At 28.9% G+C, this 12,804-nt stretch overlaps 1 protein-coding gene across 1 annotated transcript; it reads right to left on the bottom strand.

Annotated features, from left to right (window-relative positions):
- Positions 1–4,815: 4,815 nt before the first annotated feature.
- LOC116105312 (receptor-like protein 9b) lies at positions 4,816–11,344 on the bottom strand. The gene is made up of 7 exons (XM_031391747.1): positions 11,305–11,344; positions 9,610–9,747; positions 9,464–9,538; positions 8,270–8,364; positions 5,933–6,044; positions 5,472–5,627; positions 4,816–5,345 (listed from the first exon to the last, which is right to left on the bottom strand). The coding sequence occupies exons 1-7, from the start codon at positions 11,342–11,344 to the stop codon at positions 5,269–5,271; spliced, it is 693 nt and encodes a 230-aa protein (XP_031247607.1). The 3' UTR covers positions 4,816–5,268.
- Positions 11,345–12,804: the final 1,460 nt, after the last annotated feature.

Raw genomic sequence — 12,804 nt, 5'->3', positions numbered from 1 at the left:
CCAAATTTGATTTTAACTGTGCAATTTAATTTAGTTTTTGTTGGTTACTAAGAGAGACTTTGCAGAGAACATTTGCTGAACTCTATTTACAAAGCATTTTCCTTTTATTCATTTGCTTCTACGGTTATTTTTACCAAGAAATTAGGGTTATTGTTTTTAGTATTTGTGTTTGTCTTGTGGTGAAAAGCAGGGTTTATGAGAATGGGTGTGGTGATTTTGAGCTATGAAGAAGCAATGGAAATGGAGTTGGAGACAGAGAAGAACAAGACTAAGAAGGATGGCTCGTCTGAGGTGGTTAGGTGGGAAAGATTTCTGCCGAGGATGGTTCTTAGAGTTCTATTGGTAGAAGCAGATGATTCTACACGTCACATTATCTGTGCTTTTCTTGGAAAATGCAGTTACAGAGGTATTACTTTAGTGCTTCTCTTCTTCTTCTTTATTCATTTTCATTTTACTTTTAGTTCTTCGTTTACCTTTTTTTTTTTTTTTTAATTTATTTATTTATTTGTAATGATAGGAGGTACTAGAAAAAGGAAATGAACTTCAATTGGGTTTCTTTTAACGAACCAGTAGTTTTTAATTTGATAATCTAGATGTGAACGTTGGTTTGAGATGCTTAATTTTATCATCAGATCTCACAAACTTCATATGATGTTAATGGTGGTTGAATTTATGTTTGCCGTAATTTGGGTGTGGGAGTTTACATAAACCTGCTTGCAATGCATAGATCTATCTCTGACAGTCAATCTCACAATCACAACGCTTGATACAAAGGCAGAAGACAGCACAAGCATGGTTCATCAGAGGTCCAAGCACTGTTAACTCAAACGACCACCAACAAAAGCCTTTGTCTGTGCTGGCTGATTGGAACTCTTACGCCTTTTCTCAAGAATCCGATTCGTCTGCATTCGATCTTGAAGCTGCTGTCAGCACCACCACCGACCAAGTCAGCGGCACTTTTAGCGTTTGTGATGAGTTTGAGAGGTTAAGTGGATTTTGCTCGTTGGTTGCCCTGCTGTTGCTAACTTGGTCAATGCTCTTCCTTCAAGTATCTTCATATTTATTCTTTTTTTTAATGTTTAATTGTGGCAAGTTCAGATTTATTTCTCTCTCTCTCTTTTTTTTTTTTTTTTTTTTTTTTCATGATATTTCTTTTTCTAATTTCCATTTGGGTTTTGAATTAGAATGGTGTGGGCTGATGAAAAGCTTGAGGACTCTGGGAAATCCCACTTCTGAGGTGCATGATGAGGCTGAGCAGGAATCCATCTTGGGTACTCTCTCACTCTATGCAATTTGTTTATTGGGTTATTGTGTATGTTTAATTGCTGTGACTGGTGATCAATGGATCTCATTTGATGTCAATTTTTGCAGATAGATCTTAGAGTTGCTTTGGGATCAGGGTGTGTACAGTGGCGAAGGAATCATCAACTAATAGTTGTTTAGAAGGTTTTATGCTTCTTGTCGCATGTTAGTTTCCCTACTCTGTCTCAATCATGGCTTATTATGGTAGTTGATAATGATAAAATGTAATATTTATTACTAAATGTTGATAAAAAAAAAAATTACAATAAAGCCTTCCTTACAACTATACTGCATGTTAACTGTGTTTATAGTCTGAATCCAGATATTCTTGAAACTGTCATTAATTAACCAGATTAAAATCAACATCTTCTCCTACTTTACACATTTCAGATGTACATTGCTTCTTAATTGAGGACATTAATGTATACTAACAAAGATATTTTTTTTTTATTTTAATAAAGAACTGTATGAGATTGACATAATGTTTGATACAGATAAAGTTTATGTTGCATTCATGATGAATCCTGGGGAGTTCCAGTTTATGATGACAAGTAAGTCAGTTGTAATATTTAATCCAGTGAATATATAAATTATGAAAAATCAGTGCCAACTTTTAAATGGTAAATTATCATCAAACAGTCCACTGTTCGAGCTACTTGCATTGTGTGGTATGTTGATGGATTACAACCGGATTGAAATCTTGAAAAGAAAAGAATTATTCAGGTACTACTTCTTTTGCACTACTCAAATGTAACTAAAATTTACATATTTCAAGATACCTTCATCATAAATCTAACCATTTGGTCGATAACATAGAGAAGCTCTTGCGGGATTCGATCCTGTGGTTGTTGCCAAAATGGGGGAGAAAGAGATCTTAGAGATATTATCAGACAAAGCAATAATGTTGGCAGAGAGCGGAGAGAGGTGCATACTAGACAATGCCAACTGCATAATGAAAGTAAGTTTGAATATTCAATTCCTCAGTATATATTTACTTTTTCTGCAATCTCTTTGAATTGCACTGCTCATTAGTTGCTCACTTAACCTCATTGTCCAAATGCAGATTGTGAACGATTTCCAGTCCTTCAGTAGCTTTATGTGGGGTTATGTAAAACCCAGTGATTAACAAATACAGATATCCAAGAAATGTTCCCTTAAGGACTCCAAAAGCTGAAGCCATCAGCAAGGATTTACTGAAGCGGGGGTTTTAATTTGTTGGACCAGTGATAGTTTACTCATTCATGCAGGCAGCAAAGCTGACAATTAATTGGTATTCTCTCACTCTATTCAATTTGTTTATTGGGTTATTGTATATGGTTAATTGCTGTGACTGGTGATTTACCTTTGAGATGATCGTTACTTAAGATAAGGTACCCTAAAGAAGAGAGTTTGCCAATCCAACTTGGAATATTCCCTTTGAAGTGGTTATAGCTAACAACTAAGACTACCAACTGAGAACTATTAATGTAGAAAGCATCTTTTAACTGTCCTTGCAATCTATTTCTTGACAAGTGAACTTGCTTGATTCCTGTAGGGATAAAACAAGATGGAAAACTTCCAGAGATATTATTGCCTGAAAGGTCCAAAATTTCAAGATCATCAATTTGACGTAGTTCTTTCGGAATTAGACCTTCAAATTCATTATTTGACATTACAATAACTTCTAAAGTTGATAGATTTCCAAACCATCTTGGGATCTTGCCTTAGAGATGTTTATCTTTGAGATACAATACTATTAAAGAATAGCAATTCAACAAGCTTTTTGGGATCTCTTCACTAAAATGATTACATCCAATTGTAATGTTACCAAAAGAAGATGGAATGCTACCATTGAAAATATTTATAGAAATGTTCAATTGTATTAGCTTTGGTAGTTTTGCACCAATCTCCATTGGAATTTGGGCATGAAAGAAATTGACGGAGATATCTAATTCTTTTAAATGTATGTTGGTTTGAAATGGCAATAGGAAAGTTTCTAAAGGAGAATTATTAGCTAGACAAAGTGTTCCTAGGTGGGTATTGTTGTAGAACAACCAATGCGGAAATTCTCCACCAAAGTTAATGTGAGAGAGTTGAACTTGTTCCAAGTCATGTTGATGGTAAAGAAATTTGGGAAAATTGTCATCATTTCCACAACCAGACAACGTGATGGAATTTAATTGAAATTTTGGGGTCAAAGAATATGACATGGTTTCAAAATATATTTGGTTATTTGTACTCTTGAAATATTTGAGGTTTGAAAGGTTAAAAAACGAATTGAGTGATATTGGGACTTGTAATTGTTTGAAATGACTTTGATGGATGGTAGATCCTTAAGGGGAGATGAGATGTTTCCAGTAATTTGATTGGAAGAAATATCTAATTGCTTAAGTGAAGTCAAATTTGCCAAACTTGGAGGTAAGGGACCCTGTAAATCATTATAGCCAATATACAACTCTTGCAAATGCACCATCTCATGCAAGCCTGAAATAAAGCATGTCATTTAATTATTAACATATAAAATTCATAAACATTTACATAAAATATTAGTAAATCAAATTTCTTATTAAGATAGGCATGATTTTGATATTTTTTTATTTTTTTATTTTTGGTCACTATTTCAATTTCATCAATTAATACAAAGTGATCACTTTAAATTCATCATTTATTCTTTAAGTTGTTTATTATCTTTTTTGTCACTTTTTCATTTCAAGCTATTACATGAACCGTGTAAATAATTTTTTTAAAATATTTATTTATTGCATATGTATTTATTGGATTTTAAGCTGATACCAAATATAGTTGCACAATCCAAAGTTAATCTCAAATGATTAAAACTTAATAACAAGAAAAATGTAATACACAGAAAAAGAAAATGAAAATAATTTGAAACTGGTATCAGATGATGAAAATGAAAATAATACAAGAAAAATGAAAATAATGAAAATAATTAAATCACACTCACAGTGACAGTACATAAACCACAAAACCTTCTGAAACAACTATGAAAGTCTTTGAACTTTATTTTCAATGAAGCAACTACATATCCATGAGAGATCGATATCAAAGCTAAATATGCTTCTATAAACCCATCATAAGAAATAAAAGTACAGCTAGACACATGAATTGATTCAGAAATCTGCATGCCTATATTATTGTGTTCATGGAGATAAAAAGCAAAAAAAAGAAAGGATTGATCAGAAATAGACAGCCACATACAAGAATTTCGATGCTTGCCACTCTGCAAGTATGCCACTAAAGGCTCTGTATATGTCAGACACTGCAACACTGAATTGAGAAAACAAGTATTTCCAAGATTTTCAAGACCAGCACCCTGTAAGTCATACATATCATTATAGATAAGTTGAGGTTCAACACAAAGCCAAGTTCATCACAGCTATTACCCAAAAAGCATCATACATTTGCCATTGAAAAAATTGACACCAAATTTAATCGAAATGCCAAATTCAGCTAAATACCAAGTCTTTGAGCTGAAATCACCAACTGATAACCACAATTTAACATATNTTCTACAATTTGATTTCATTAAAAATCTTCTAACAAGGTGAAAATGGGAATTTTCAACCTTTAAAAAGGCTTTGCAATCTTAGTTGGTGATGTGTGTTGTCCACTCCCTTCAAAGGAGCGTGAATGTCTCATAATGCTTGCACTTTGGCTTATTATTCTATTCTACATGCATTCCTAAAATAACCTTCCTTGTTTAGTTCATAAGTCATAACCCATTAAAAAAGTAGTTAATTGTGTGGTTGTTCTGGTAATTAAAGTGAAACATTTTCTGCTGACTTGGTTTTCAAAACTGAATCTGACAGGCACGAGACAATAAGTGGGGCTTTTGCTGGTTTTATAAATACTGAGACAGTTTTTAACGGTTGTGATATTTTGTTTGGGAGAAAACTATGTGGTTGTGATTGAGAGCTTGTACTTACTCCAAATAAGCTGTAAATTGTGATCATGTCACAAATATTATTACTTATTACCTTTGGGGCTAACAAAATACTCAATCTTATTGGAGCTCATATCCAACTTCTTCAAAGAATGTAACCCTGAAAAAAGATTAAACAATTTCACAATGTTAAACTCTTTTATATATATAATTTAAAAGCCCAGTTATTAGAAATTCACAAACAATTAATGGTTGAAATTAAGAGAATGAGAAGCTAGCTTATTACCTTCAATATTAACAGCTCCTTTAAATCTATTTTCATATAGATACAAATACTTTAATGAGGAGAGACCAACTAGAGATGATAAGATGCTATTGTTGAAGTTGTTGACATTTAAATTCAATTCCTTCAAGTTACTTAACCTTGATAGCCTCTCAAAACCTGTAAATACTAAATCATTTTCAAGCGAATAAATTGCTTCATGCATATTATCATATAATATATCACAAAATTACTCACAAAATATTGAAAACATAAATCAATAATCATAAAATTAACAAGTCCATAAAATATGTTGAAATCCTCAAGTTTAATAGTAAATGAGAGATTTTTGAGGAATTTGTAATAATGTGAAATCATTTTATTAAAATCATATGGTACTAGCTAGATGCAAATAAATTTATTTGAAATTATACATTAACCTAAATATAGAAATAAATTAAGTTTAAGGGAGGAAGACAATTGACCTTCGTTCTCAATACAACCAGCTATATTGTTGCCCCTTAAGTTAAGAGATTGTAGCTGTTGGAAGGGAGAAAACAAAGAAGCATTTAGATACCACTCTCCCAAATTCACACGCTAAAGCCATTTCCCTACATTTTTTAGTTAATAATGTCAAATTCATTATAAATATTTTTCATTTTATTTTAAAGAATATTAAAAATATTTCAAAACTATTCTCGATATTCTTTTATATAAGGTCTCGCATAAGTTAAAAGTACCTAATTAAAACCTCAAAATACTTATTAGAATATATTTTTTTATCATAACCTTTGGGACTGACAAATTGGTCAATCTCATTATAGACCATGCCAAATACTTCAAAAATTGTACCCTAGGAAAGATTAACAATTTCACAAGGTAAACTCTTACATATAATAATTATAAAGATTTATGAACACCAATTTTTCTCTTATAAAAAGAATTAGTATTAACCTCAAGAATTCTATTTTTCTAATTAATTTTAGTAACATTGTGGTCTTAATGGTTTAAGTAGGTAACTTTAGTCTTTTTTTCATAAAAATAATTCTATTTTTCGAATTTAGAAAAATTAAAAAACAAGTTGTTTGCTAGACAGTTTTGAAAATCAAGATTAAGAATTTTTTTTTTTTTTTTAAGAAAATTAAACTCAAGAATTAAGTTTCATAATTTTCAAAATAATATTTATAGTACATAGAAAATCCTTTTTTTTTAAAAAAAATTACCCGACATTTTAAGTTAAAATTGTCAAATGCTTTATTTTAAGGGTCTGTTTGGGAGTTTTTGGTACGGTTATGAGGTAAACCATTGTAATGGTTTTGACAGTAAACCACCGTAGCGGTTTTGAGAGGTATTTAGTAGAGGTTTTTAAAACACCCACCTGTGCTTGGGAGTTTATTTTCCAACGGTTCTAACAGTTTTTTAAATGATAAATTTACATAATACCCATAAAGTTAAAACACTCTCTCTTTTGCTTAATTACTTTGATAAATATAGATAATACCATATTTTTGTTTTACTCCAACTCCTCCATGAAGCTCTTAATTTTGCTAATCAACACAAGCAAACACTCTCTATTTTGCTTAATTATTTTTGAGTAATGTTACATTTACACCACCTTTTACACATTTTCATTACATCTGATGTGACATATGCCACAACCACATAAATTCATTATAATATTAAAAATTTGTGGTGTTGTGGCATATGTCACATCTGATGTAATAAAAATTGTGTAAAAAATGTGGTAAATGCAGTATTACTCTTAATTTTTTTTCTTTACTTTTGACACTTATATTTGTAGCTGTGTTTCTGGTTATGTTGTGTCAGCTCTCAGCAACTACAGACAAGAAACTCATTTGATAAGCTATCAAAAATAAGTAAAAATATCAAAGTTGAAGTTATTAGAGACACTCGCCAACAACGTGTCTCCATATTTGATCTCGTAGTTGGAGCGTTGTGTCACTGAAGACTGGTGATCAGATTCCAGCAGATGGCCTGTTATTGGATGGATTTCCTTTGCGAGTAGACAGTTGAGAATGACAGGGGAGAGGGATCATGTTGAAGTTGATTCCGAACATAATCTTTTCTTGTGAATTAGCGATTGCAAAGGGTTTGTGTGCAGCAAAAGGATTGTGTGAAGCAGCAAGAGATTTGTGTGCAGCAAAGGGAGTGGAGAGGGGTTTTTATTTTATAAACTAGCCAAAACACCCCGATTTGGGGTGTTTTATAAACCCCTAAAAATACACTACACTGATTTTGAGGGGTTTTTAAAACCAGTTAAAACCAATCCATTAAAAATCTGGCAAGTGGGGGTTTTTAAACACCTCAAAACCAGTCCAATTAAAAACCCTCAAAACCAGTGAAAAAAAAACTCTCAAGCAGACCCTAAAGATAATACTAAATATTCAAACTATAACTATTCATTAATATGAAAACTGTTTTCAAATAGACAATAGAATAATTGATTTTTCATTTTAATTTTAGAAAATGATAATGTAAAAATAATTTTACATAGCTGTGGGCATCACTTAGTATAACATTCTCAATATAGTGTCTTTGTATTAGAATTTGAGAGTTAGAAATAAAGTCATTAAATATTTACTAGTTTGGTTATGGCCTTTGTTGATGGAATGTGATACCTTTAGATTGACAAATTTGTCAATCCTGTTCCAGCCCATGGCCAACTTCTCTAAGTTTTTCAAGGATTGTAATCTTGGGAAAAAATTAAACAAGCTTAATTAAAATTTGATCATTAAGAAGACATGAGGAACTTGATCAAACTTACCTTGAACATCAACAGTTCCAGCCAAACCAACACTTACCAGATACAAAGATTTTAATGAAGGGAGATCAGCCAAAGAAAGAAATCTATTGTTGAGGTTGTTAGAACTCAAATCGTAACCTCCAAGTTTCAAACCTGGAAATAGTCAAACAATTTCACAATTAAATGTTTCATATATTTAATCTAAAATGTCAATTGTATCGTAAATTCACAAAAAAAAAAAAAAATGTTGAATTATGAGAATGAGAACTATCTAAATTACCTTGAATATTAATAAACCCATTCAAATTATCAGTGTTACCGAATAAGATGTTATTATAGGGAATGAACTAGTGAAGAATTTTAAGATATATTTAAATAATTTAAAATCTTAAAAGCTTTAAATGATGCTAGGTAAGTAATTGACAAATTATCAACAATTTTGTTTTACCATCATAACTTTAACCTATTTCTTACCACGAGCAATCATTGTTTGATGAAAACTATTATATGAAAGGTCAAGTGTCTTTTAAGGATGAGAACAACTTCAATGTTGATTGTAGAAAAACTGTTGCATTAGTGGTTTCAATACCACTCTATAGAGAAAGGGCATTCAACTTCTTCAAGCCTCTATAATCTGTAAGTTAAAAACTGAATTATAATTAACAGTCTTCAACATAATACAAGGAATGGATTTTACAAAAGAATTTATTTATTTCTAAAACTCAATTCTCATATTTTGCATATTAAATAAAATAAAAAATATTTTTTTACTAGGTGGAGTACAAAGATTTGAGAAACACAATTTTTTCTTTTATAAAAAGAATTAGTATTAACCTCAAAAACTGTGTTATGCGTTTCTGAAAAAAATAAAAAATAAAAACTTAAAAAACGTACAAATAACATTATAGGCTTAATGGATTATAGAAATTAACCTCAGTCTTTCTCTTAATAAAAATAATTCTCTATTTTTTGAATTAAAAAAAAAAATTTGTTTGTTGGACAGTTTTGAAAATCAAGACTCAGATGAACTTTTTTTTGTTAAAAAAAAAAAAAAAATTAAACTCAAGAATTATGTTTTTTAATTTGTAAAATAATACCTATTGTAGCATTACTATTTATTTAATATTTCATTAATATGAAAACTGTTTTCAAATACACAATCGGGTAGAAATTTGAGAGTTAAAAATAAATTGATTAAATATTATTACTTAAATTTAGTTATGGGCCTGTGGTGATGGAATAAATTGAATACCTTTGGAGTTGACAAATTTGTCAATTTTATTCAAGTCCATGCACAACTCCTCTAAGTTTTTCAAGGAACATAATCCTAGGAAAAAATGAAACAGAGTTAATTAAAAATTGATCATAAGAAGACATTAGGAATTTTATCAAACTTACCTTTAAAATCAACAGTTTCATTCAATTCAATATCTTCTAGATACAAAGATTTTAATGCAGAGAGACCACCCAAAGATGATAATATGTCATTGCTGAGGTTGTTATGACTTAAATTGATAACTTTCAAGTTACTCAAACCTGAAAATAGTCAAACAATTTCACAAGAGTAAACTATTTCATATACTTAATTTAAAAAGTCCAAATTACTTTTATATATTTATGTATTAAGATAATATGTTTATATTTTCTATTAATTTTATAATATTAACGTATAATTAATGTTTAAATAATATATATTATTCATAAATAAAGTAATTAATACTTGCCTTAATTATTAGGTCAATTAATAAAATGTTGCCTAAAATAAAGTAGTTTAATACAAGAACCATAATTAACGTCAATTAATATAGTAATTACTAAAACAAAATTATTATATAATGACATAATGGCTATATATAATTGCATTAATAAATATAAGGATAAATTAGTAAATACATATATAAATTTTTTGTTTGGATTAATTAAATTATAAAAACAATCACAACTTCATTTTTTCTTTCTTTCAAATCATTCTCTATTTTACAATTTAAAATTTTACAATTTAAAAACCTAAAAATATAACTAGTTTGTGTATTTGAAAATCAAGACTCATAATATATTTTTTTTAATAAAAAAAATTGAACTCAGGAATTTTATTTTGGAAATTTTTAAAAAATAATATACAGAACACGATAAATCCTTTTTTCCCTACAATTTTTAGTCAGTCATATCAAAAGTCATTAACATGAAAAAAATATTTTTCATTTTTATTTTAAAAAAATTATAAAAATAATTTTACAAAACTATTCTCGATATTTCTTTATATAAGAGTCTCATAAAAGTTAAAAGTCTCCTAATTATAACTTAAATTGATAACCTCCAAGTTACTCAAACCTGAAAATAGTCAAACAATTTTACAAGAGTAAACTATTTCATATATTTAATTTAAAAAGTCCAAATTACATTTATATATAGATAATATGTTTATATTTTCTATTAATTTTATAATATTAACTTATAATTAATGTTTAAATAATATATATTATTCATAAATAAAGTAATTAATACTTGCCTTAATTATTAGGTCAATTAATTAAATGTTGCCTAAAATAAAGTAGGTTAATACTGGAACCATAATTAATGTCAATTAATATAGTAATTACTAAAATAAATAATTATATAATGACATTATTGCTATATATAATTAAATTAACAAATATAAGGATAAATTAGTAAATACATATATAAAATTTTTGTTTGGATTTCATTAAATTATAAAAACAATCACAACTTCATTTTATCATTCTCTATTTTACAATTTAAAAACCTAAAAATAAAAATGTTGTTTACTAATATGTGTCTTTAAAAATCAAGATTCATAAGATTTTTTTTTTTTTAAATGAACTCGAGAATTTTATTTTGAAAATTTAAAAAAAAAAATTACAGAACACGATAAATCCATTTTTCCCTACATTTTTTAGTTAATAATGTCAAAATTCATTATAAATATTTTTCATTTTAATTTTAAAAAGAATATTATAAAAATAATTTACAAAACTATTCTCCATATTCTTTTATATAAGAGTCTCGCATAAGTTAAAAGTATCCTAATTAAAACCTCAAAATACTTATTAGAATATATTTTTTTATCATAACCTTTGCGAGTGACAAGTTGGTCAATCTCATTATAGACCATGTCCAAATACTTCAAAAATGTAACCCTAGGAAAAGATTAACAATTTCACAAGGTTAAACTCTTACATATATATAATTATAAAGATTTATGAAACACGGTTTTTACTCTTATAAAAAGAATTAGTATTAACCTCAAGAATTCTATTTTTCTAATTAATTTTAGTAACACTGTGGTCTTAATGGTTTATAGTAAGTAACTTTAGTCTTTTTTTCATAAAAAATAATTCTATTTTTTGAATTTAGAAAAATTAAAAAACAAATTGTTTGCTAGACAGTTTGAAAATCAAGATTAAGATTTTTTTTTTTTAAAAGAAAATTAAACTCAAGAATTAAGTTTCATAATTTTCAAAATAATATTTATAGTACATAGAAAATCTTTTTTTTTTTTTTTTAAATTACCCTACATTTTAAGTTAAAATTGTCAAATGCATTTTATTTTAAGGGTCTGTTTGGATGTTTTATGGTAGCGGTTATGAGGGTAAACCATTGTAATGGTTTTGAGGGTAAACCACCATAGTAGTTTTGAGGGGCTTTTAATAGAGGTTTTTAAAACACCCAACCTGTGCTTGGGAGTTTATTTTCCAACGGTTCTAACAGTTTTTTTAAATGATAAATTTACATAAATACCCATAAAGTTAAAATACTCTCTCTTTTGCTTAATTAACTTTGATAAATATAGATAATACCTATATTATTTGTTTTACTCCAACTCCTCCATGAAGCTCTTAATTTTGCTTAATCAACACAGCAAACACTCTCTATTTTGCTTAATTAATTTTTGAGTAATGTTACATTTACACCACTCTTTTACACAATTTTCATTACATCATGATGTGGCATATTCCATAATCACATAAATTTTATTATAATATTAAAAATTTGTGTGGTTGTGGCATATGTCACATCATGATGTAATGAAAATTATGTAAAAAAATAGTGTAAATGTAGCATTACTCTTAATTTTTTTTCTTTACTTTTGACACTTATATTTGTAGCTGTGTTTCTGGTTATTGTTGTGTCAGCTCTCAGCAACTACAGACAAGAAACTCAATTTGATAAGCTATCAAAAATAAGTAAAAATATCAAAGTTGAAGTTATTAGAGACACTCGCCAACAACGTGTCTCCATATTTGATCTCGTAGTTGGAGACGTTGTGTCACTGAAGACTGGTGATCAGATTCCAGCAGATGGCCTGTTATTGGATGGATTTCCTTTGCGAGTAGACGAGTTGAGAATGACAGGGGAGAGGGATCATGTTGAAGTTGATTCCGAACATAATCTTTTCTTGTGAATTAGCGATTGCAAAGGGATTTGTGTGCAGTAAAGGGATTCGTGTGAAGCAGCAAGAGATTTGTGTGCAGCAAAGGGAGTGGAGAGGGGTTTTTATTTTATAAACTAGCCAAAACACCCCGATTTGGGGTGTTTTATAAACCCCTAAAAAATACACTACACTGATTTTGA

The sequence above is a fragment of the Pistacia vera genome, unplaced genomic scaffold, assembly GCF_008641045.1.
Source record: "Pistacia vera cultivar Batoury unplaced genomic scaffold, PisVer_v2 Contig497, whole genome shotgun sequence".
Lineage (NCBI taxonomy): Eukaryota > Viridiplantae > Streptophyta > Magnoliopsida > Sapindales > Anacardiaceae > Pistacia > Pistacia vera.
This window is presented reverse-complemented; position numbering and strand designations above follow the sequence as displayed.

What these genes read in the sequence shown, in the direction of transcription:
- LOC116105312 (XM_031391747.1), bottom strand. Translation starts at nt 11,344, where the DNA reads ATGGTCTATAATGAGATTGACCAACTTGTCACTCGCAAAG. An exon ending in CAAATTTGTCAACTCCAAAG is followed by an intron (nt 8,365 to 9,463) that starts GTATTCAATTTA and finishes GACTATTTCCAG; the next exon opens with GTTTGAAACTTGGAGGTTAC. An exon ending in TGGTTGTATTGAGAACGAAG is followed by an intron (nt 5,628 to 5,932) that starts GTCAATTGTCTT and finishes TAGTATTTACAG; the next exon opens with GTTTTGAGAGGCTATCAAGG.